Source organism: Thunnus thynnus, chromosome 24 (genome assembly GCF_963924715.1).
Source record: "Thunnus thynnus chromosome 24, fThuThy2.1, whole genome shotgun sequence".
Classification (NCBI taxonomy): Eukaryota; Metazoa; Chordata; class Actinopteri; order Scombriformes; family Scombridae; genus Thunnus; species Thunnus thynnus.
In genome coordinates this window covers 5,362,168-5,383,202 of record NC_089540.1, presented here as the reverse complement: position 1 = coordinate 5,383,202, position 21,035 = coordinate 5,362,168, and the positions used below count along the sequence as shown (strand labels likewise).

The 21,035-nt window shown below is 41.1% G+C and overlaps 2 protein-coding genes across 7 annotated transcripts in view; one reads left to right on the top strand and one right to left on the bottom strand.

Annotated features, from left to right (window-relative positions):
- Positions 1–17,344, top strand: part of mgat5 (alpha-1,6-mannosylglycoprotein 6-beta-N-acetylglucosaminyltransferase) — a 90,630-nt gene extending 73,286 nt beyond the window's left edge. For all 6 annotated transcript variants that reach the window (XM_067583548.1, XM_067583546.1, XM_067583543.1 and 3 more), the window contains 6 exons: positions 3,093–3,242; positions 10,492–10,638; positions 10,752–10,868; positions 11,846–11,920; positions 12,157–12,314; positions 12,638–17,344. In XM_067583548.1, the coding sequence (XP_067439649.1) occupies positions 3,093–3,242; positions 10,492–10,638; positions 10,752–10,868; positions 11,846–11,920; positions 12,157–12,314; positions 12,638–12,836 (846 nt within the window). In that variant the 3' untranslated portion in view covers positions 12,837–17,344. The remainder of the gene's footprint in view (positions 1–3,092; positions 3,243–10,491; positions 10,639–10,751; positions 10,869–11,845; positions 11,921–12,156; positions 12,315–12,637) is intronic.
- Positions 17,042–21,035, bottom strand: part of LOC137177342 (transmembrane protein 163a) — a 28,526-nt gene continuing 24,532 nt past the window's right edge. The window contains exon 8 of the mRNA XM_067583549.1: positions 17,042–20,870. Coding sequence (XP_067439650.1) covers positions 20,810–20,870 — 61 coding nt within the window. The 3' untranslated portion in view covers positions 17,042–20,809. The remainder of the gene's footprint in view (positions 20,871–21,035) is intronic.

Genomic DNA, 21,035 nt, shown 5'->3' with positions numbered 1-21,035 from the left:
AAGAATGCAATTTATTATTTTTTTTCTTTCAACCTGTTTGTAGGGTGTTCTTTTTAAACACACTAACCCTTTTATACTAACTCGAGTGGGTCTGTATGTGAGAGAGAATCCATCCATGCTCCGGAGAGCATCTGGCGAGCGATGTCCTCTGACCGTGAAGCTTTGTGTGGCGACTGCCTTGAAGGGTCGTGGCGGTCTTATGTTTCTTCTTATGCACACGCACATACACACACACACACACAGCCACTCAAGCGGTCACAATAAACACACATCACACACATCCTGCTGCCTTTGGAGACTTTTTGATGTCTTTCCTTTAGTCGTGTTTTTTTCCTTCCTTCCTCTCCAGGCAGTTATAGTCATGTCATATATTGCGCTCTTACGGATGATTTCACCACAACCACCTCCCCTTAAAGTGTTCACAGAATTTGTATGTACATATATATATTTTAAATATTGTGTCGAATGCCACCAAACCATTCAGAGCGTGAATCATGAGTTAGCTTTTGTGCCTAAAGCTCAATCAGGCAATTTAAAAGTACGACAAATATCTTAAATTATTCAAAAAATGTACGTGAATCACCAGCCTGCATTGGAATTATTGTGTTTTTAAGCCTCACTTTTAGACAGACTTTAAAGTCTGAATGCCTCAACGCTTCTTTTTCATCAGCTTCCTCTGATCTCATGCACAACCTACTATAGCTTTTTTAAAGTGTGTGTGTGTGTGTGTGTGTTAGTGCGCCTCTTCAGATACCTACAGGTAACCTTCATTTATAAAGCCCTCCACACATACAAACCCTAGCTCAGCTCTCCTGAGTGAAAAGATTACAGGGTAGTGATTTCACCTTCTAATTAGGACTTCATCTCACAAACACACACACACACTTACACTCACACTAACACACACTTACACTAACACACACACCAACCTGCTTTAGTTACAGCAGGCTGGCTGGAGGCATCTGATAGCCAGGCCTCCAGGGATCCTGACGAGCGGCTACCTGAAACTTAAGCTCCGAAAGGAAGCACTGAGGTAGACACACATATACACACTTATACGCACGCACACACACACACACACAGTGTGAGTAGGGAAATGTCCTGGAGGCAGAGCTGATTTCAAAGGCAGGCTGGTGCGTCGGAGTCTTAGGTTTGTGTGTAAATTTGAAACAGGTAGCTTTTAACAACAACGAGGCCTTGCTGCCCCGTGAGTGTTGACGGTATTGGTAATCAATAGTATTCCAGCATATATGAGCGTGTGTGTGCGCACATCAGTGAATGCGCCTTTGAGGCATTCTGTCAATACGGAGAAAATGGCCCAGCTTTCATCTATACAGCCTTCCTGAGGGGGCTCGGCTTTAAGAGCAGTCAACTTTACTTCACGTCGCTCCCGTATGGCTCGGGCTTTAGCGGGAACAGGACAAACTGAAAAAGACAAATGTTGCACGGCAGTTCAGCGAGAGGTACCAGGGGGATATTTTGTGTGCAAATTTGGCTGGGTTATACAGTAGTCACGTCCTGGTTTTTAAAAATCAAAGACCCGCTACAACAATCGCTGCGTGGAGACGATCAAAGGACTTTATTATCGAAGTAATGTTTCCATCCAAACTGATTAACATGACTTATTTTTAAAAAGAAGCTCTTATTGGGCTTCTGTGAGCAGTCTGACAGGGATTACTAAAAAGATGAACAATAAAGAATAATGTAGAGTAAATGTAGCGTGTGTAGAGTAAACACATTATCTGCCAATCAGTCAGTCCAGGAAACTGTTGACCAACAATATTTCAGCTAAGAGACTTTTTTTTTCTCCTTGCTACATCTTCTGCTGAACCACACTTGCCCATGAGTCACTTTCACTATTTTGCAACATCTTGTAATCATCAGTTGTAATCCTTTGTCAGTACACGCTGTACACTAAATCACTTGGACTAAAATCACAGTCCTCCAAACACACAAAAGAACACAGTAAGTCCAGGGAACCTTTAGGTGTCCTTGAAGACGAAAACTGTTCATTGACAAGAAGAATTCTTCAAGCATTCCTAGGCAGAGAGTAGGCAGCTTTTATTCATTTACACAGGTTTAACAAATAATCAGTTGTTAAAGGGGAACTTACAAATTTGGGGGATACACAAGAGTTGTATTAAAAGAAGAATGGTCAGCATTGATGCAGCAGAGGTAGAGATATCAGTTTAGTTCTTCATTTTTTGGGGGTCAAGCTCCAAAAACACTGGATCCTACATTTCCCATAATGCAAATCGACAGCTTCATTTTTTAAAATCCTGTTTTCCGGGTAAATACCCACGTCTTTCATCTTTCTTCTGCCCCCTGTTTGTAATGTAGGCTTGTTAAAAATGACAAGTCTCAAGCTCAAGCAGAGATAACCCTGATGACATCACTATGACGTCATCAGGGTTATTTTTTTCAGTATTTGGACAGCTCCACCTGGCTACAGAAGACATTAAACATCTGTTTTTACAGGCTGAGTAGTACTAAGACATAACAAGTAAACTTATCTGGATTGGAGTGATTAAAATTTCTCCCTTTCCTGCTGTCACCTTCGAACGTGACCACTTCAGATCACGAGGGCAGCATTCCTGTGTGGTGGCAGTAGGCTGGTCAGGAATTTCAGTATAAAGGAAACTAGTTTTACTGGCATCCGTTGAATGCTTTATTGTCTTTTGGATCAAGGACATCATGGATCAAGTAGACTTCCATAACAATAGCAGGGTATTGTGTGCACTGATGCTCCTCATACAAAGCTATTTTTAGCCATTGAAGCCAGATGGTCAGTCAGGTAGCTTGAACAAAAGTTCAGCGGGCCACGTAACAAAGTAATGATACTGATCCGCTCTCACAAAGAAAAAAAAACAAAATGGTTAAATCCAGGATGCTACAGTCTGTGTTTCCACTTTCTGGATTAACCTAAATAATCTTTTTTTCCTCAAAATTAATTTCAGTTCATGTCAGTATTATCACCCTGGTAATACAACCAGTCCTGTCTGAAATGAAGGGAATCAAAGCTGTGGTTTCCAGGAGGATTTTGGCTTGTTGCCCTCTCTTATTAAAATATTTTCTCTCCATGTTTGTCACAGGACAAGAAGAAATACCTGGACATCATCCACAGCTACATGGAGGTTCACGGCACCGTGCACGGCACCAGCACCGTGCACCTCCCGAGCTACGTGAAGAACCACGGCATCCTGAGCGGCCGAGACCTGCAGTTCCTCCTCCGAGAAACCAAGGTGAGTCCGCCTGCTTGTAAACTGTCTCACAAGGAAAAAAAATCTAACCCTGCAGGAAACAAGTGTGAGAGTACGGTGCTTATTAGATGCCGATGAAAGCCACAAACCAACTTCAGCATTTTTCCCTTTGACATTTTTTTTAAATGACCAAAAGACTGCGGCCCTGCTAACCTGCAGAATATTAAGGACACGTGATATCTTTTTCACAAACCATGGCCCTTTTTTAATGTGCTAAGGCTATGAAACATTCCAGTAATAGTAGATGGATGAGACATGCACTTTGAATAGCTTTTTTAAAATGAATAGTTTCCTAAAAGAAAATGAAAAAGTGGGACTGCTCAGATATTTCAAATTTATAAGCCTGACCCACTGTGAAGGTAATCTCCTGAATTCAAATGTGTCTCAGTTGCAGCCATAACTTTTAAGCACATTTCGCTGCTAAAAATGTAACTCAGAATATATGATAGAGATGTAGAAATGTGCTTTTTGAAAGAGCAGAAGAAGAAGTAGAAGTAAATAGAGAGATGTTTGGATGGCAAAAGAGAGTGCACTCTTCTGAAAGAGCCTTGAGCCGAGTGGCTGTCGTTTCCGAGCCTGTCCTCGGTCCAGCCGTCCACCGAAGCACTTCTCCATTCACGTCATGACTTGTCCATTCCTCTCACTACTCAAACCACTTTCAGTCACAAAGACAAGGACACAGCTACAGAGACTATGCCCAGACCGGGTTGTGCTGTGTGGAGCGGGCACAGAGGTGGTGATGTATGAACACGTGTTAGCAGCTAAACACACACTTAACATGTTCACAGAATGTGTGTTCAGCTGTTCAACAAAAACAGGCTTTGTTTTGTGGGCATGATAAGCGTAATGATATCTCAAACCGCCTTTTAGATTTACCATCTATTATAACCCCTTCACTTCAAATTTCAATTTTACACACAAAAGTAAACAGTAAACACTGATAACGGTGGCAGATTTACCACTTGAAATTCATTAACAACCTTCTGAAACAATGGGTCCCTGATTTCAGACATGGTAGACAAGCAGCTTCTCATTTCTAGTCAACAACCTCTGATTTTGCCGTCTCAAATGAAAAATGATACTAGCACACTTTATCAGCTAGCTAGCTAGCTAATAGAGCCAACTTTTGCTGCATAAGTTGATCAAAAACTCTGTCTTCAGTTGACTTTTTCATGTTTCCACCTGACTCGATTTAAAACAATAATTCAAACATGCACAGTTAATGATCCGTGTAGAAGAGATGGAAATAAAAAGAATGTATTCTTGTATTGCATGTGTGTAGAGCTACTTAGTCCTATTTTCTTTTAAGTATGATCAGGAAAAATGTAGGCGGTTAGGCTGCTTAGCTTACATCCTTTTTTATATTTTTCAAATCCTATGTTTCCTAGAAAAAGGCTTTTAGGATCAGAATTAACTCTATATCTGGTAACATTAGCGGGAGTTGCTGGCGTGTAAACTTTGCCAAATCCATTAACGAGCAGGACAGAGCCGCTAACGCTAGCTTCAACTGTGTTAGCATCCAGGACCAGCTTCCACACACAACGGGGAGATGTTACACAGTGGATGTGCTTGTCATGAACTGGACTTTTTGTCAGTGTAACCCAGCTTGCATTAGAGCAGATAAACACACTCTTTGATCCGTTCATTATCCGATTTGTTCTCGTGTGTTTGGCTTTGGAGGACACAAGCCTCAAAACTCTTGACAGAAATTCAAAGATTGGTTATTGTTGCGGAGTTATGATTGATGAATCACTGTTCAGGGAAGGGATTTAGCAAAAGTCAAGGGACCTACTTTTCTTCCATGCTCACAACATAGGGAAAAACAATTTTCTTTTCTTTTGGACCTGTCCATTACCACAACTATTACATAAGGGAATGGAATTAAAATTAAATGCTCCTCAGACACCTGACAGAAATGTCTGCTGAGGGTAAAATCCATCATTAGAGCTGGCATTGACAGACAGAGTCTGGTCTTTTGGCTCCAGTTTTCATACTTTTCAGGAGAATAAGGTGGAGGAGAGCTTCGATTTCTTTAGCCTCTGAAACCTGATGCTTTCCCATCAGACCAGGGAGGGAGGAGATGCAGACGGAGAGAGGAGAGAGACATCAGACAAGAGCTGGGGCAGGGATAGAAAGTGCATAGATCATGATTCAGTTATAGAAGAAAGATGGATTGAAATTTAAACCCCTTCTCCTCTAAAAAGATTCTGTGTATTTCGTTAGCCAAAAAAAAAAAAAAAAAATTCATAGACTGCAAATCCAGCTCTGTACTGAGCACCTCAAACCTGCTGTGAACATCAAGGAACCAGTTATGTTGAAGGTATTGACAGAGAAAAGGTATATTCTGCTATGGAGATCATTAAAGTGTTGGGGAAAAATAGTCTAAAGGAAACAACACTCAAAAATTGATGCCAAACAGCGCTGTACAAAGAATGGAAGGGATTTTGAGCTGCTGGATTCAATGGTAGATTGATGGCCTGGCAGGTTAACTCACATCAGAGTTTTGTGATATATACATTTCCATATCTTCTCATTACTGCACATGTGGTTCTGCATGGAGAACCCATCGGGGAAACGGCCAATTAAATCCCACATAACCTGAACATTTTAGCCGCAGTGTTGTTTAAGTGCTTACAAGGAAACAGGAGGTGTTTTAGGCACAGTTTTCCTCGTGCTGCGTACACAACACACTTACTGTACCTGCAAACAGACTGCCTGAGCTAATTGGCCTCGTGGGGTTTAACTATCAACTGAGTGTACTGTAAAAATACTTCTCGTGCGGAGGCGCTTCTGTGAAAACGAGTATGTTGCCATTGACGTCTAGTGCTTGATCTCCTGGTCAGGTGAATAATGTGACAAACTCGTGTCAAGTTGCAGACTGACCAAGGCCAAATTAAATTCTGATTTTCTGACTTTGCTTCTCTTCTATCTCCTATGTCTGTCTTACTAAGAGTTTAATTGCCTAACTAACGCCTAACTGTCTGTTTCTGGTTTGTCTTCCATGTGTTTCTCATTTTCTTTCTCTTTCTCACTCCTCCACACACCCACTCCACTTATATATCAACCACAGACTTGTATGTAAAACGAGGAAGTGCGTGTTTAAAAATTATCACATCGACTTGAGCTCTTTCATTTGTCTCATATGTTAATATTGTCACCACAATCTGCATAGAGGAAAACACACACATCACATGGCGGGTGGTGGAATTAGAAATACTGAGAACAAACTGTCCAATTAACTCACAGGGTCATTAAACCCAGCGAGCGCCGTGTTTGAGGTGCAACACACGGGGTTGATGCAGAGCCACGAGACTCCTTTCGTTGGGGCACAAGAGCGAGCTAGTTCTTTGTTATTTTATCATGATTTACATCACTCTCCTCCATGCACCAGCTCACAAATGTAAATACATTTACATGTGAGACGGAGGTATAGACAGCAGGGGTTTTTCTTTGCATGTAATCCTCTGGTTATAAACTCGACACCTTTTTTTTCGTGGGTTTTCTGTTGCTAAAGCGTCTTTGTCTGAACGACAGCTGCCAGAGATATAAATGCAAAAACTTTTTGGAGCAACTGTATCTGAATTGAAACATTAACATATGAGATGGTTTTAAGGAAATGATATGAAAAACACTGCACGATCACACAAGGATCATATTCATAACCAGGACATTTGAGTTCCATTGCTATCATTGAGTTTCCACCAAAAAAAAAAGCTTAAATTCTGCAGTATTTTACATGCAAGTGTGGTATATTCATGTACATTCATTCAAGCACATGTATCTCAGGTTGTGGGCTTAATTTCGCATGTGCTATACAGACGTACTTTAATTCAGAGGAAAGATTTGATTGTACAATTTAAGGTAGAAAGATTTTAATCCCCTCTCTTGATTAGATCTGGTACTTACATTTTATATGTGGCATATTTATCTCCACGCACTGCTTGCAAGAGGAAATTGGTGTGTCCCAATAGCCACACTTGAACATTTAAGTGCACGTTCATGAGGTAGTAGACCATAAAAAATGCTATCAAGCAATTCTTTTAACTCACACTTGATGCATGCTTATCTTACTTTACCACAGTCCACTGCACAACACCAGTCCAATTCTTGGTGGTAATGTGCCTTTAAGCTGTTTGTTGTCAGGTAATAACTAACAGACATGAAGAAATTAACTGTGTGACCTGCTGGATTCAGCCTGAAGATTATTATTCACATCCAAACCCTATGCAGTTACAGCAGCGTCCAATAATATTACATTTATGATATTTTAAAAAGATCATATCTTTATATCAGTGGTTTTCAGAATAAGTTTCTTCCTTAAAAATACATGTGAGGCAGAGGCACCTTGTTTACTCTCTTCACACACACTTAGCTGATTGAGTCAATAGACTTTATATAGAGATGGATGTAGCAAGGCGTGATGTCACCCATTGGTTTGGGGGAGGGGGAGGGACAAACTGTCAATCACAGCTGTCAGTCAACACCCACACGGCAGACATCAAAGCTACTATTCATCTTTATATCTTATTAACAGAGCAATCATTTCCAAAATGACCACCAGCACACTTATAAGAGGGCCCAAATTTAGAGATTAAAAGCATAATGACTCGTTGGAAAAGAAGTATTTCATAAGAGAAGTTGACACTTTTTAAATGGGAGTCTATTAGAACGAGGCTTTTTTTTTGTTTTTTTGGTGGTATTGCACTTTAAGAGACTCCCGCATTGGCTCCAACTTCAAGCTGTGGTTGATGGAGACTACCTGGCCCTAGCATGCATAAGGGTTGCGAGTTTGGCTCATTCATGTTTTGTGCGCCCCGAGGCAGAGCGATGCTTCTCTGTGAGATGTGTTGATGCAATAAAATTTATTAAAGGAATCAAGTTACCGTCCTGAACTGTTTGTACTTTCAGTCAGAACTTCTGTACCAGCGTTTGTAATACGATTGAAGAGGAATTCTATTTATGTTTGTGACATTTATTCATCCTGATCTTTAATAATCTATTCCGGTCACATAGGAGATGCGGGCATCGTTTATTCATTTCTACTTTTAAGTCCTTCAGTCTGTGTGGATTCTTTCTCTCTCAGCCACAGCAGCTCTCTCTCTCTCTCTCTCTCTCTCTCTCTGTGTCTCTGTCTTGGTGTCTCTTCATCCCCCCCTCCCCTCCTCACTCCCTATAAATAGTGGTTGACTGTTTCTCAGCATTGAGGACCTTTTGCATGCACACACACTACACAGCACAACATACACACAGAGACGAATAAGAAGTGAGCTCTGCTGCCACCTGTTGGAAGAAGTCTGTCATTAACCAGGCATTTAAATACTCTAGGTGTTAAATGCACATACAGCATGAACTCACAGCCCTGCTCTGATTCTATTTAAGTGTACAAAGACATATAACATGATAAAGAACGACATTGTGTGTGAAAGAAAGCGCGTGTGAGCGTCATCAGTCCGGCAGCGAGATGAGGACTTGAAGACTCTTTCTCTTCTGTTCTTATGGGCACAAACACACACACTCACACTGACCAATACAAAAACACACAGACTAGCCATTGTAGCCCTCCACTAGATGAGCCACTAGCCCAGATCGACCCCACCACCACCACCACCACCACACCTCCCCTCTCTGTTTCTAGATAACTGCCTCACACTCTTGTGAACAAGCTGCTTCTGGTTGCGGCATGCTGCAACCGTCTCGCAAATATTTGCTCTTTCCATCTGGAGGAGTAAACTTGTTATTAGAGACCCCTCTACGCATGCACTTTAACTACCTTTTAAAAGAGGTTACAGACATTTTTCTCCACCTTTGACTGAACTTTAAATATTCCTCATTCCACCTTGCAGTTAAAACTTGACCCGTTTTGTATTTATTTCACTGTTTTGTCATATAAATTTGTTCTTGAATGGTTTCTAATTTCAGTGTTTTATGCTCTATTTCCTTTTTAACATTTTGATATGTGCTCTGCAACTAAACTTAAATGAACCAGTGCTGCAGTACAGACAGTTGTTCAACATCAACACACTAGTGAGTAGTTTCCAACCTGGGGGTCATGACCCTTGCATGAGCTCACAAAATGATTTCAAGGAGAGAAAAGCAGCATTTCACTTTTCTTTTTTCACGCAAAAGTAGTCTCATTTTTTCACTTTCCTCTAATTTCTTTCTTTTGTTACAATTACTGGATAATTTTACTTCAAGGATTCTAAAAATGATTCAAGTAACACACACTTGTTTGAGCTGCTCACAAGTGGAGGACATGCAACTGATGACTGTAAAACTGCTTAGTTTTACAGGGTCACAAGCCAAAAAGAAGGTAGAAACATTAGTAACAGTTGACTAAAATGGGTGAAGTTTTTTGTAATTTAGTGATATATGGTGTTAGATTTGTCGTCTTATCCAGCTTAAGTTATCTTAGCTTTAGTTGCAGTACACTGTTACTGTTTTTCAAGGTCTCATCGGGCTGCTGAGGTACACTGTTCCCATTTCAAAAATACCTGAGGCACTCCCTCTTCACCAAACTACTTCTGGCCTGTGGGAGGACTAAACATAACAGCGATGGCTTCATATCATCCAGCTTGTTTATCCCTCCTTGTTCGGAAAGAAAAAGTGCTGTCTCGGCTGGATTTTGTGCTGATAACAGGGGAGGTTTGAAACTCCTCAACACGACTGGTGAACTTTTCTACCCCTGCCGGCTTCTTTGTTATTCTGGTTGCTTCAGTAGCTGCAAACAGTGGGATCCCACATGACACCTCCTTCCTGCCTGCTGGCTGTTATAAAACAAGTGTGACAACACACACTGAGGTGGTGTTGGATTCTGTCTTGATTAGGCAGCACACAAAGAATCAAGGTTATACTGTCATTTATGATTATTCTCATCTTTAGTTCAAGCTGTATCTTCATCTTGATTTTTAAATGTCAAGTCATATTTTGCAGTAATTTCTGTTCTCAGCTTCTAGTCTTTGTTACTTTAGTACCTTAACCCATGAAGAAACTAACAAAGAGAGAGTCTGTCAATTAGGGGCCAAAGCACAGTTGACATTTTTCCATTGAAACTAAAAATTGTGAAGAAAATTTCTTGGAAAAGCAGTGAAAGGAGACAGACTGAATGAAGGTGAAAGATCCAGAGTTTGTCAAACTTAAATGTGTCTTCTAGCTTAAAGTGATTTTGCAGGTTAAAACCAGCATGTGGATGTTAATTGATTCAGTTGCTCTTGATGTTTTCTCTCCACTGCAGTTGTTCGTGGGTCTGTCCTTCCCTTACGAGGGTCCCGCCCCCCTGGAGGCCATCGCCAACGGCTGCGCCTTCCTCAACCCCAAATTCAACCCGCCAAAGAGCAGCAAGAACACCGACTTCTTCAAGGGCAAACCCACCCTGAGAGAGGTGAGAGGAGGGCAGATACGCGGAGACTAACTGATGTTTTGGCTCCAGATATGACGTTTAAAAGGTGTGTTTGTGTTCTAACTTCTACTCGCTTTATGTTCTCCTGTCTGCAGCTGACTTCTCAGCATCCGTACGCTGAGGTTTACATCGGTCAACCCCACGTGTGGACGGTGGATATCGAAAACTCCGCAGAGGTGGAGAGAGCCATCCGCTCCATCCTCAGCCAGAAGGTAACAACGGGACAAACAAACAAAATATCCTTGTTTATATGTTAAAAATCTGTCTTTTTGAAGAGATTAGATTGATCAGACAACTAAGAAAGTGTAAAAACTGTATCAAAATTGTATCAAACGTTGCCATTTTTCCTCTAATTTCTAATTTTATATATTTTTTGGTCTATAAAACCATCACAGTATTTCAAATGTTTCAATACTTTATCCATAAAATGTCAGAAACCAGCACAGAAACCAAAAGATATTCAGTTTACTATCACATAAGACAAAAAAAAGCAGCAAATCCTCACATTTAAGAATCTGGCACTCTGCTACAAAATATGATGTGAACAATGAATCGATTATCTAAACTGGTTATCCTCACTGACAGAAACAGCTCGAATGAAAACCGATCCAGACACAGAGGATGAGAGAAAGCTCAAAGAAAAGAAAGAGAGATCCTATTGCGTCTTGATGTCCGGGGCCCATGCATATTTAAAGGCCGGGTCCTGGACCTCGTGTTGCGTTGTGCTCCGCCAAGCGGGTCGGAACAATGGCTTTGTTTATGGGACAAGCCTTGCGGAGCCTCATATGCTTTGTGATCCGTGGCGAGCCGCAGCCTACCAGGCTCCGGCTTGGCTCGCGCACCCTCCCTCTCCTCCTCCTCCTCCTCCTCCTCCTCCTCATCTTCCTCCCCGTACACAAAGACATGAAGCGAGCAGCGAATGACTTATCGCAACAACAAAGGCTTCAGTTGTTGGTCCGCCCTGTTTGAAGTCTTCAGCTGGAAATGAGAGCCTGTGGAAGTCGACAGGAGGCGAAAGACAGTGGTACAAAGAGCAGAGAGCGGGCTAAAATTTCACCAGGGCGCTGCACACACACACACACACACACACACACACACACACACACACACACACACACTGGCTTTGTAGGTGTGTGACTTCACCAGCAACATCACTAGAGTAACCACTTGTTTGTGTTTGTGTGTTCAGATTGAGCCCTACCTGCCCTATGAGTTCACCTGTGAGGGGATGCTGCAGAGAGTCAACGCCTTCATTGAGAATCAGGTACTTCCTCTAGATAATCATCATCATCATCATCATCACTATTGAGCAGTTAAAAACCACCAGAGTAGTAGAAATGACATCATCTTGAGCATCTGTTATGATCATTTTCTGCTATGTGATTATAAAGATGTTCAGTTTTTGTCAGGTTTTACTTTGTAGTAGCAGATTAATTTTTCGTTGTAGTAGTGTTGTTTTTCCGTTGTGTGACGTTGTGACGTGTCATGTTGTGTCGTCAGGATTTCTGCCACGGCCAGGTGATGTGGCCCCCCCTCAACGCCCTGCAGGTGAAAATGGCCGAGCCCGGACGCTCCTGTAAGCAGGTGTGTCAGGAGGAGCAGCTCATCTGCGAACCGTCCTTCTTCCAACACCTCAACAAGGACAAAGACCTGGCCAGGTTGGACTCACACACACACACACATAAAATACCAGACACACACACCCAGCTCTTGTTATTTTAAAAGCGGCCATCAGATGGCAGCACAACACAGATTTGAATTCATGTGCTCAGTTGGTGGTGAATTTAGATGAAGTGCCAGGAAGTGTAGTGTCAGGTTATTACCACTAGAGGGCCCAGTTTGTTTACTGGAATAAATGGGTCAAAGCTCATGACTGTGTCCAGCTTCTTCTTCTCTGTCTGTCTTCTTTTATGGACAGAGAAAGAATATGATCACATGAAAGTAATATCTGTCTCTGTGTGTGTGTGTGTGTGTGTTTCAGGTTTGGTGTGGACTGTCAGACGGTGGAGTCGAGTGCCGACACGGTGGTCCCGGCCTACAGCGAGACCCGCCGCCACTGCATCTTCCAGTCCGACCTGCTGCTGTTCAGCTGCGCGGGGGCCCACCAGTCGCTGCGACGCATCTGCCCCTGCCGCGACTACATGAAGGGCCAGGTGGCGCTCTGCAAAAACTGCCTATAGCACCAACCGCACAGGCAGATAACAGGAGCAAGGGAGGGAGGGAGGGGGGGGAGGCTTGACAGAGGTTTGGGTTCGGGCGTGGCTGGATGGAGTTTAAATGAAGTCGGAGCTGTGTGTGTGTGTGTGTGTGTGTGTGTTTAAGAGACATAGACGAAACACTCCATGCAGTCAAACACACACCGGACTCCTTTGTCGGAAGCTTTTGGGACAGAAAAAAACGTTCATCGTATTTATTGTTTTCCCCCAGCTGCTGGAGCTGAAGCACTCCCGCAGCCAACCCGAGCATCCGTCAACCCTCATTCACCAGCGGTGGCGCTTGGAGTCCTGGAATTGATGTAAAATTACTTGAATCAACAAAGGGAGTGGTCTTAGACTTTTATAAATGGCAGCCAGTGGTACCGCAGCACATATGAGTGACTGCCTGCCTGTCTGTCTCCATGTTCACCGGGGGCAACAAGGGACCAAGGAGACTCAAACGACCCTCGTGCCAGCCGCCCCACCCCGTCCACCCCCCGCCCTTCCCTGCCCTGCCCTCTCCACTCCAACCCCTCCATCCACCTCCCCTGATCAAATCTGAAACTGTTTATTCTTTAGGTAGGTTTGCACTGGACTGGCATGCCTGAAGGCCCACATCCCGAAAACACACACATATACACACACACACACACACACACACACATACGCAAACACACACAGGGGGTTGTCCCCAGCCTAACAGACGGCGGCTAAAGACAAAACCAGTTTTACACTGTAACCAACTCGTTCCTCTCTTCTGGACGAAAGAGACGAGAGCGGACATGTAACGTAGATATATAGATTTCTATTCTGGAAGTTTTATCATTTCCTGACACAAACTCCAGACGTAAAAGCGGGCATCATTCCCCCTTAAAAAGGTCATGGAAGCTAAATAACAGTCACAAGACTCTTGATTTTTAATTTGTTTAAGTTGCACACTTGTTTCAAATGAGGGACAGTTTATGTGAAGTTGTAAAGAGAGGTTGAGTGTGTGTGTGTCTAGACTAAAGGCCAGTAAAGAGTCGTTTTTTTTTGTCTGACTGTTTCAGCACACCATCCGGTACTACGCACACACCGAGAGGTGAGGATCAGGGAGGGTGAGGGTCGTTCTCTGTAGCTAAAGCTGTCGTGTACGGAGTCGCCATGTCGTAGGATGTCGTGACGTTGCGTCGTAGATGATAGACCGTCGTCGGTAGAGGTGATAACATCTAGATACATCGCAGCCCGGGCTAGCAAGGCCTAAAATAACATGTTTTCCAAAGACTCCACAGCCTGCAGAGAAACATGAAAACCTTACCGAGATGTTTGTCTGTGTTTTTATGTACACAAAGTAAACCATGAAACAAAAAAAAATACAAAAACACAGGTCCACACACACATGTCCCGTCTCCAAGACAACAGCAATACATCCTTACAAATAAACTGTACGCAACAAAACATGCCAACAAAGCGTTCCTACAACGCAAAAACCTCGCATCTCCTCGTTCTGTTTGGATAATTGTTAGGAACTTCATTTGCCTGCAGGTTTGCAAAGAAAAAAAATTAAGGTAAAAATAAAATTCGTAGTTCTTGTGGTGAATGGAAAAAAAATGCACTACGTTAATCTATTTGCAGAGGTTTAACAAGATATTAGTAACACTGTATATTGTCCATATGGGGTTTAAAAGTTTTTCTTTTTTATTTATTTTGTATACAGATCTTTATCTCTGTGTTTTTGCTGGAAATCTTTGTTTTTTATTTATAGGAGGGGTGTCTTTCTGTTATTTTTTTTTTCCTTTTATAGATTTTTATTTATGGAGAGTAATTTTGAAAAAAAAAAACATTTTAAAAAAAATGAGCGTGTTTATCTTCAAGTCTTTGACCGAGAGGAGGAGGATTTGTCTGCCTCTGTTCAGCTGAAAGCAGTGATGTGAAGGAAAAACAACTTTCCAAAGAGAACAAAAAAGCTAAAGACGTTTTGAACAATATTCCCAGTTATTCCCTAATATGGAATCATATTTGTGCCTCAATTCTGAGCACGCATTGGAGCATTTTGAGCAGAGAAAAAGATTTTTTGCAAGCAATAATCATCATCAAACAAAGGATAATTTAGTTTGAGCGAGTGTGTAAAGGTTTTGGAACGCACCAAGTAGGGAATTTTAGAGGACAAATGAATAAAATCAGGTGAAAGAGGTTATTATTGGGCACTTTTGTGGATAATAGCACTCAAATAAATAAAGTAAACACAGGATTGATTTTTCTTTGCTCAAACTAATTATTCTTTGCATGATAATAATTTCTCTCTTTGCAAAAAATCTTTTTCTATTCTCAAATTGTGCCGTCACATGACAGAATTTAGCCACAAAAATGGCTCCGTACTCTTAACTGGATCTGATATATAAGCTGATTATTTTGTGACTGCGTTTTTAAAGAAAATGTTTTTAAACCATTACGATGTGATTCATTATTTTATTCCTTAAAATGCTAAACTTATGCATGAGGATTGTTTTTAAACTGATTTTTTAGTCCTGAATGGTCTTATTTACAGGTTTTAACTGCAGAAGAGGAAATGTAAGAATTGTGTTTTTCATTTATCTGTTCTTCCTCTCATCACTGTCTCTTTAAGATGAACAGTAGTGGATAAATGTGCCTCATGAAAGCCAGCAGGAGCCTCATACACAGTGCTTTTATTTCCAAGCTCCCATGTTTTTTTTTTTCTGTTTGCACACATGTAAATTCAGACCGAATGGCATCGCTCAGCTACACCACCGCCACCTTCTCACTGTGTCAGCTCTGACTGTTTTTATGTCGTCTTTTTTTTGTTGTTTTTTTTTAAACTTTTTTAAAAACAGGTCAGTCATCTGCCGCCAAGTGAGTGTTTCAAAGAACATGATGTGCCTTTTCATGGTTAAGTTTGGTTCTGTCTCTGCTGTGGTGTCAGGGTTCAGATTAAGGTCAGACTGGTGATAACAGCCTTCAGTTCCCAAATTATCCCCACAGATCAGGAAAAAAAAAATCAGTTCTTCTGATTTTATTTTTCAGTTGAATTGAAATCAGATTATTTATTTTTAAAAAATATTTTAATTTAATATAGTTTAAATCAGTGAAAATTCTGTTGAGTTCAGATTTGGATTCAAACTATTCACTGTTAACTATCTAACAGTAAATCAGTGATTTTGGCCTCACATGAAAGGATAATACCAGTGTTAGTTAGTCAGTGCAGCACGTGTTTGCACACTAGAAGTCTATCAGTGGAATTACATGTTCTATAGTAATGGGATTATCAGCCATTTCCAACGGTAATTTGATTTCTGTAACATCAATGTAAACACAAAACCTGCTTTCTTTTTTCCAGTTAAAGGAAACGTGTGTATAAACTGGTGTTTTGGAGTTATCAGAACAACTCAACATGTTTTTTTTTTGTTTGTTTTTTTGTTTTTTTCTTGCCTTAAACTGATTAGTTACAGCAATTTGTGCCCTTAATTTTCTGCATGTGACTTCCTGCAGTTGAGAAAAAAAAACTGCTCCAGAATAGTTGAGTCATGGGTGTGTTCAGACTCTTCAGAGGCTTTAGCAGAGATACAGTAAAAAAGACATAACAGTGATATTATCCTTTCATTTAAAGCATAAAGCTGGTGATAGACTGCATTTTTATTACGTCAATAAAAAACATGAAAAGACTAAAACCAACAATGTGAATTTCAGACACTCAGCCCCAAGCTCGTATGTTTCTACTGAAGATGTTTAACTTTAAAAACAGATCACAAATATATAGTTTCTTTTTTTTAAGGCTTATTAATTTCCTAAAGCAGCTGGGCACTGTAGTTTTTAGTAAACGTCACTCAAACAGGAGAGAATAAGGCATTTTTTAAGGACTATTTCCAGCTGCGGATCAATACACATATGAGTATTTACAGCAGCAGGACAGTGTATGTGGGATTGATTTAAAATAAACTAGTGTGCCCACATTCATCATAATGAAGGAACATGTCACCCAGTGCAACAGTGATGTGTTTTTAATAGTTCATTGTTGGTTTCTGTCTTTTCACACGATACGTTATGACAATAAGAAAAAATGTAGAATAATCACCAGAGTTGTGCTTTAAAGCTTGTCTTCACATTGAATGGTTCATTTAAGCTCAAATTAAAAATCTAAACAGTCAGACTTCATTTATTTTTCCAGTAAATAGCGAGAAACCTTTTGAAACCTCCAAACTCTCATCATAATAGAACAGAGACCAGAGTCAGTTTGGTTCCTTCCCTGTGAGCAGCCGTTCAGAAGAGAAGTCGGTCAAACCTGTTTTGTTGCAGTAAAAGCCTTATTTAATTTCTGTTAGTCAAGCTTATTCCAAGCATGCTGTCGTTCAGATTACCAAATGTTTTGCTTTCAAGAGAAATCAGCTCTGTTGGTTCCTTTCGCCAGGAACGCCGAGCCGTCACCATATCTGTCTTCGTTAACCTCAGCATCGAATGTCTCCGTTGTAAAATAAAGACAAAAAAACAAGTTATACCAACATGTATCAATCTTTGTTTTTCCAATCTCGACCTTGTTTGACGCTGTCAGTTAGCATCCAGTGTCTGAAACACCAGAGCGGTGATGATTGTGGTCCAAGCAGCTAGAGGTGAATAACGCAATGACAAACGTTTTTTTTTTTGTTTTTGTTTTCACAGTCCTTGACGAGTAAGAGGGATATAACTTTATTTTTAAATAAACCTTTTTTCTGTGACAAAAAGGCTCCGACTCTGGTTTAACATTTGTTTTACATCACAGCAATACAGATTCAGTATTTACACCGGCACAGAAAAGTACAGTCTGCACGGCCAAGGAGCAGCTCGAGTCCTGCAGTGTGTGTGTGTGTGTGTGTATACATGTATCCAATAGTCATACAAAACTGAGTTCATATGGAATTATATTTGTGAATTTGTGTCCAAGGCTTCCCCCCCAAAAAAAAATCATATTCTGAGCTCAAAATGTGACAGATTTGAGGCACAAATATAATTCCATAAACTGATGGTTCTCACAACCTAAAGATAGCATGATTTGAATTAAACTCCTTAAATGTGTGAAAACCAAAACATCACAGTAACACATTTTATGCGCCGTTATAAACTAGTCTCACAGCACAGTGTGTACATTCAGTTACAGTCACTGCAGCAAGCACAGACTTGAGGAAAAACGTATGAACACTCTGCAAGATGAGCACATCCTCCCGCACCTGTAATCTATGACAATCAAACCCCTGCCAGCTGAAACTCCACCTGATAATTACATTCACCAAACACTGAGCAGTAAGATTAAGGCTTTGGAGTTAAGAAAAAATGGAAAGAAACACTGTGGCAGTTTGATGAGTGATGAGTTTTTAGGATTGATCTACTTTAGTAAACCGTAGCTTCCTTCTCAAGACAATGTGAGCAGTTTAGTAGCTGCTGTGCTTCAGTAACCGCTCGCTTTTGTGCTTTTACACATATTCAAATCTAAGCAAACGCTTTAACAAAGGAAAATGAGCCTGCGCGCTAGGTATTTAAAAAGAAATCTCAAAAGCAAACAGCAGCTCCAGATAAGAGAGCACATATATTGACTTATGCTCCAATATTTAAAAGATAAATATTGACTTGATTGTTGTCCAAAAAAATCACAGCAGTCTGTGTGATGAGGCCAGTTTCACCGGTGTGGAGCCAAGAATGTGATCTGTAGTAACGGAGATCAGGCGTTGTGTAAGCAATGGACATTTCAACAGTTAAGTGTTCATCCGATTTCAGTGTAAACCTCAGAACAGTTTGGTCTCACTCTTAAGTGAGCTATGAATGGACAGTCCTGGATTCATGCCAGATTACTTACCTCTGTCACCTCTAACCTGCCCACTGAAATAGCTGAAAAGAGGAATCCTTCACAGTAAATATTGAAATATTTCATCATATGTATTGGCAAACAGGTGCGAAAGAAAAGGAGATAATGCAAAAGAAAATTACATTTCCTCACACTGTCATGTCTGGCATCAAATTAATACAAACAACAACATCTTTATACCAAAGCCACAGGCTGCAATAACCAATCAAAAGAGGAGCCAAATCTCACATCTCGGACAATCAATATATGTCAAGATCAATAGAATACAGTAGAGTTGTGAAGGAAAAGTCCTATTCATTCTTCCCAAAGACAGTGATGAGTGTCTCACAGTTGAAGTATTTCTACAGCTTTGATCAGAATGATGGATCTCTCCTGACTGAAACATCACTACAAAAGATTAACAACTGTGTTTAAAAAAAAAAAATCAACTTCCAAGTAGCATTTTGGCAAGAAACATCCAATCAGTGAGCTTAAAACTGTGTTACATGTGCAGCTAATGGCAGGCAGAAGCTACAGATTAGAGTGTTAAGAAGCTGAAAACGAAATCTGCAGCTCAAATCATTTCACTTTTGGATTCTGGGTCAATTTTGGAAATGCTATCACTCTGATTCCTGCCCCAGACTGGCTTCTGTTCCGTAACAACGGCGGCCGATGCCCGTGGGTATTGTAGTATTTTAGAGCTATCTGCTGTCCCGAAATGATGGACCAAACATGATTTCTCAGAAACAAATTTGAGATCATTAAAACTGGTGTCCATAACATAAACCTACATGATTGTCACATTATCAGAGAGAGTCATTTTAAGGATGTTTTATCAATCATTGATGTGATAACTGTCCCAAGTGTGAGATCTGGTTTCCCTTCTGATTGATTATTGCAGCTTGTGGCTCTAGTAGGAAGATGTTGTTTCATATTGCGAATTTGATGCCTGACAAAGCTCCATGACCCAAATGATAATAATGAACTCATCTTTTTCTCAACAATTTAAAATCTTTCTTTCTCCACATGTCATGAGACTGCATGCAGTGCTTCTATGTAGGTTATGTAGGTAGTTAATATTAGATGCACATTCAGATTATTTCACATTTATGTCGCTGTTACCTCTATTGGTCAGTAGATGGCGCAAGCTGTGAATGTAAAATGTTCTTGGGTTTGTCAATTTGTCAGCTTCACGAACAAACAACCTGAATTATACAGAGCCAGTTTCCAGCATTTCTCTTCCGATACATTCTCAGTGAGCTGGAGGCAGAGTCAGGTCATGACTCTCTGGTGCGAATGAATGCCAAAACTGATGATTTTTATCCTCCGGGACTGTAAGCTGGTTGCTGAAACAGTGCCCACTCTTGGCTCCCTGCTCCCACCCACGACAGTCTAGACAAATAATGTAAACAGCATATCACATGTTACTGAGCCTCTATGCGTGTGTGCTTATACATCTGTTTCTATGCCAAATGGATCCTGTATTGATATATGAAACACCCTTAATACTCCACCGCTACATCAGCTACATCAATCAGTTTGACCTGTCGCACTGCAACATTTTGTAGCACAGCTGAACAAAGGCCTTTAAGAGCCATGGGACACATAAACTCTTTGTAATGTGACAGGGCGATGGGGTGTAACTGAGGTATTGTACAAATATCTGTCGCTTTTATGGAGTTATGGACTCTCAGGGTCCATACATCTCCAGTACGCTACAGTCCAAGCTTGTCTCTGTCTCTTCTACAACTGAGTCAACAACTTTTTAAGTTGGTTAAACTCCCTTTCACACTTCTCAGTCCCTCAATCTCTTTAACCCTTTTGTTTAAATATGGAGGCATGACAGGACAGACTGCCCCACTGTTAGAAGACAGATAAGGATATTATATGTACACCAAAATCATAAACACTTAAAAGTTGCCCAGTTTTATGTGCAGTTCGAATCTTTGAATGGGAGGGATGTACAGACACCGAAGCTTCTGCTGGCACCTCGAGGACTGAGTGTGACTGTCTGTTGAGAGACTGTGGGGACTGTAAGCTGTAGAAATCCCCGTCCCTCTCCTGTCAGTCAGCCCCCCCACCCTCCCCTCCATCCCTCCCAACCCCTCCTCTCCTCCCTATTTTCCTCTGTGATCCGTCCGGCTGCGGTGCATCACTCAAAGCGCTCGTAGTTCCTGGTTTGTCGGACCCGCGGGACCATGTCCACCAGCAGCCTACAGAAGAAAAAGAAGAGATTTAAATACCCTTAAATTTCACAAAATATACCTGGGCTTCCTGTTCCAACCCTTTGTTTTGCTCAAGGCAAAGATTTTCACTGCGTCGGTGGCAGTGACAGTTGGAAAGTAAAATGAAAAACTTCTCATTCAGCTTGATTCAAA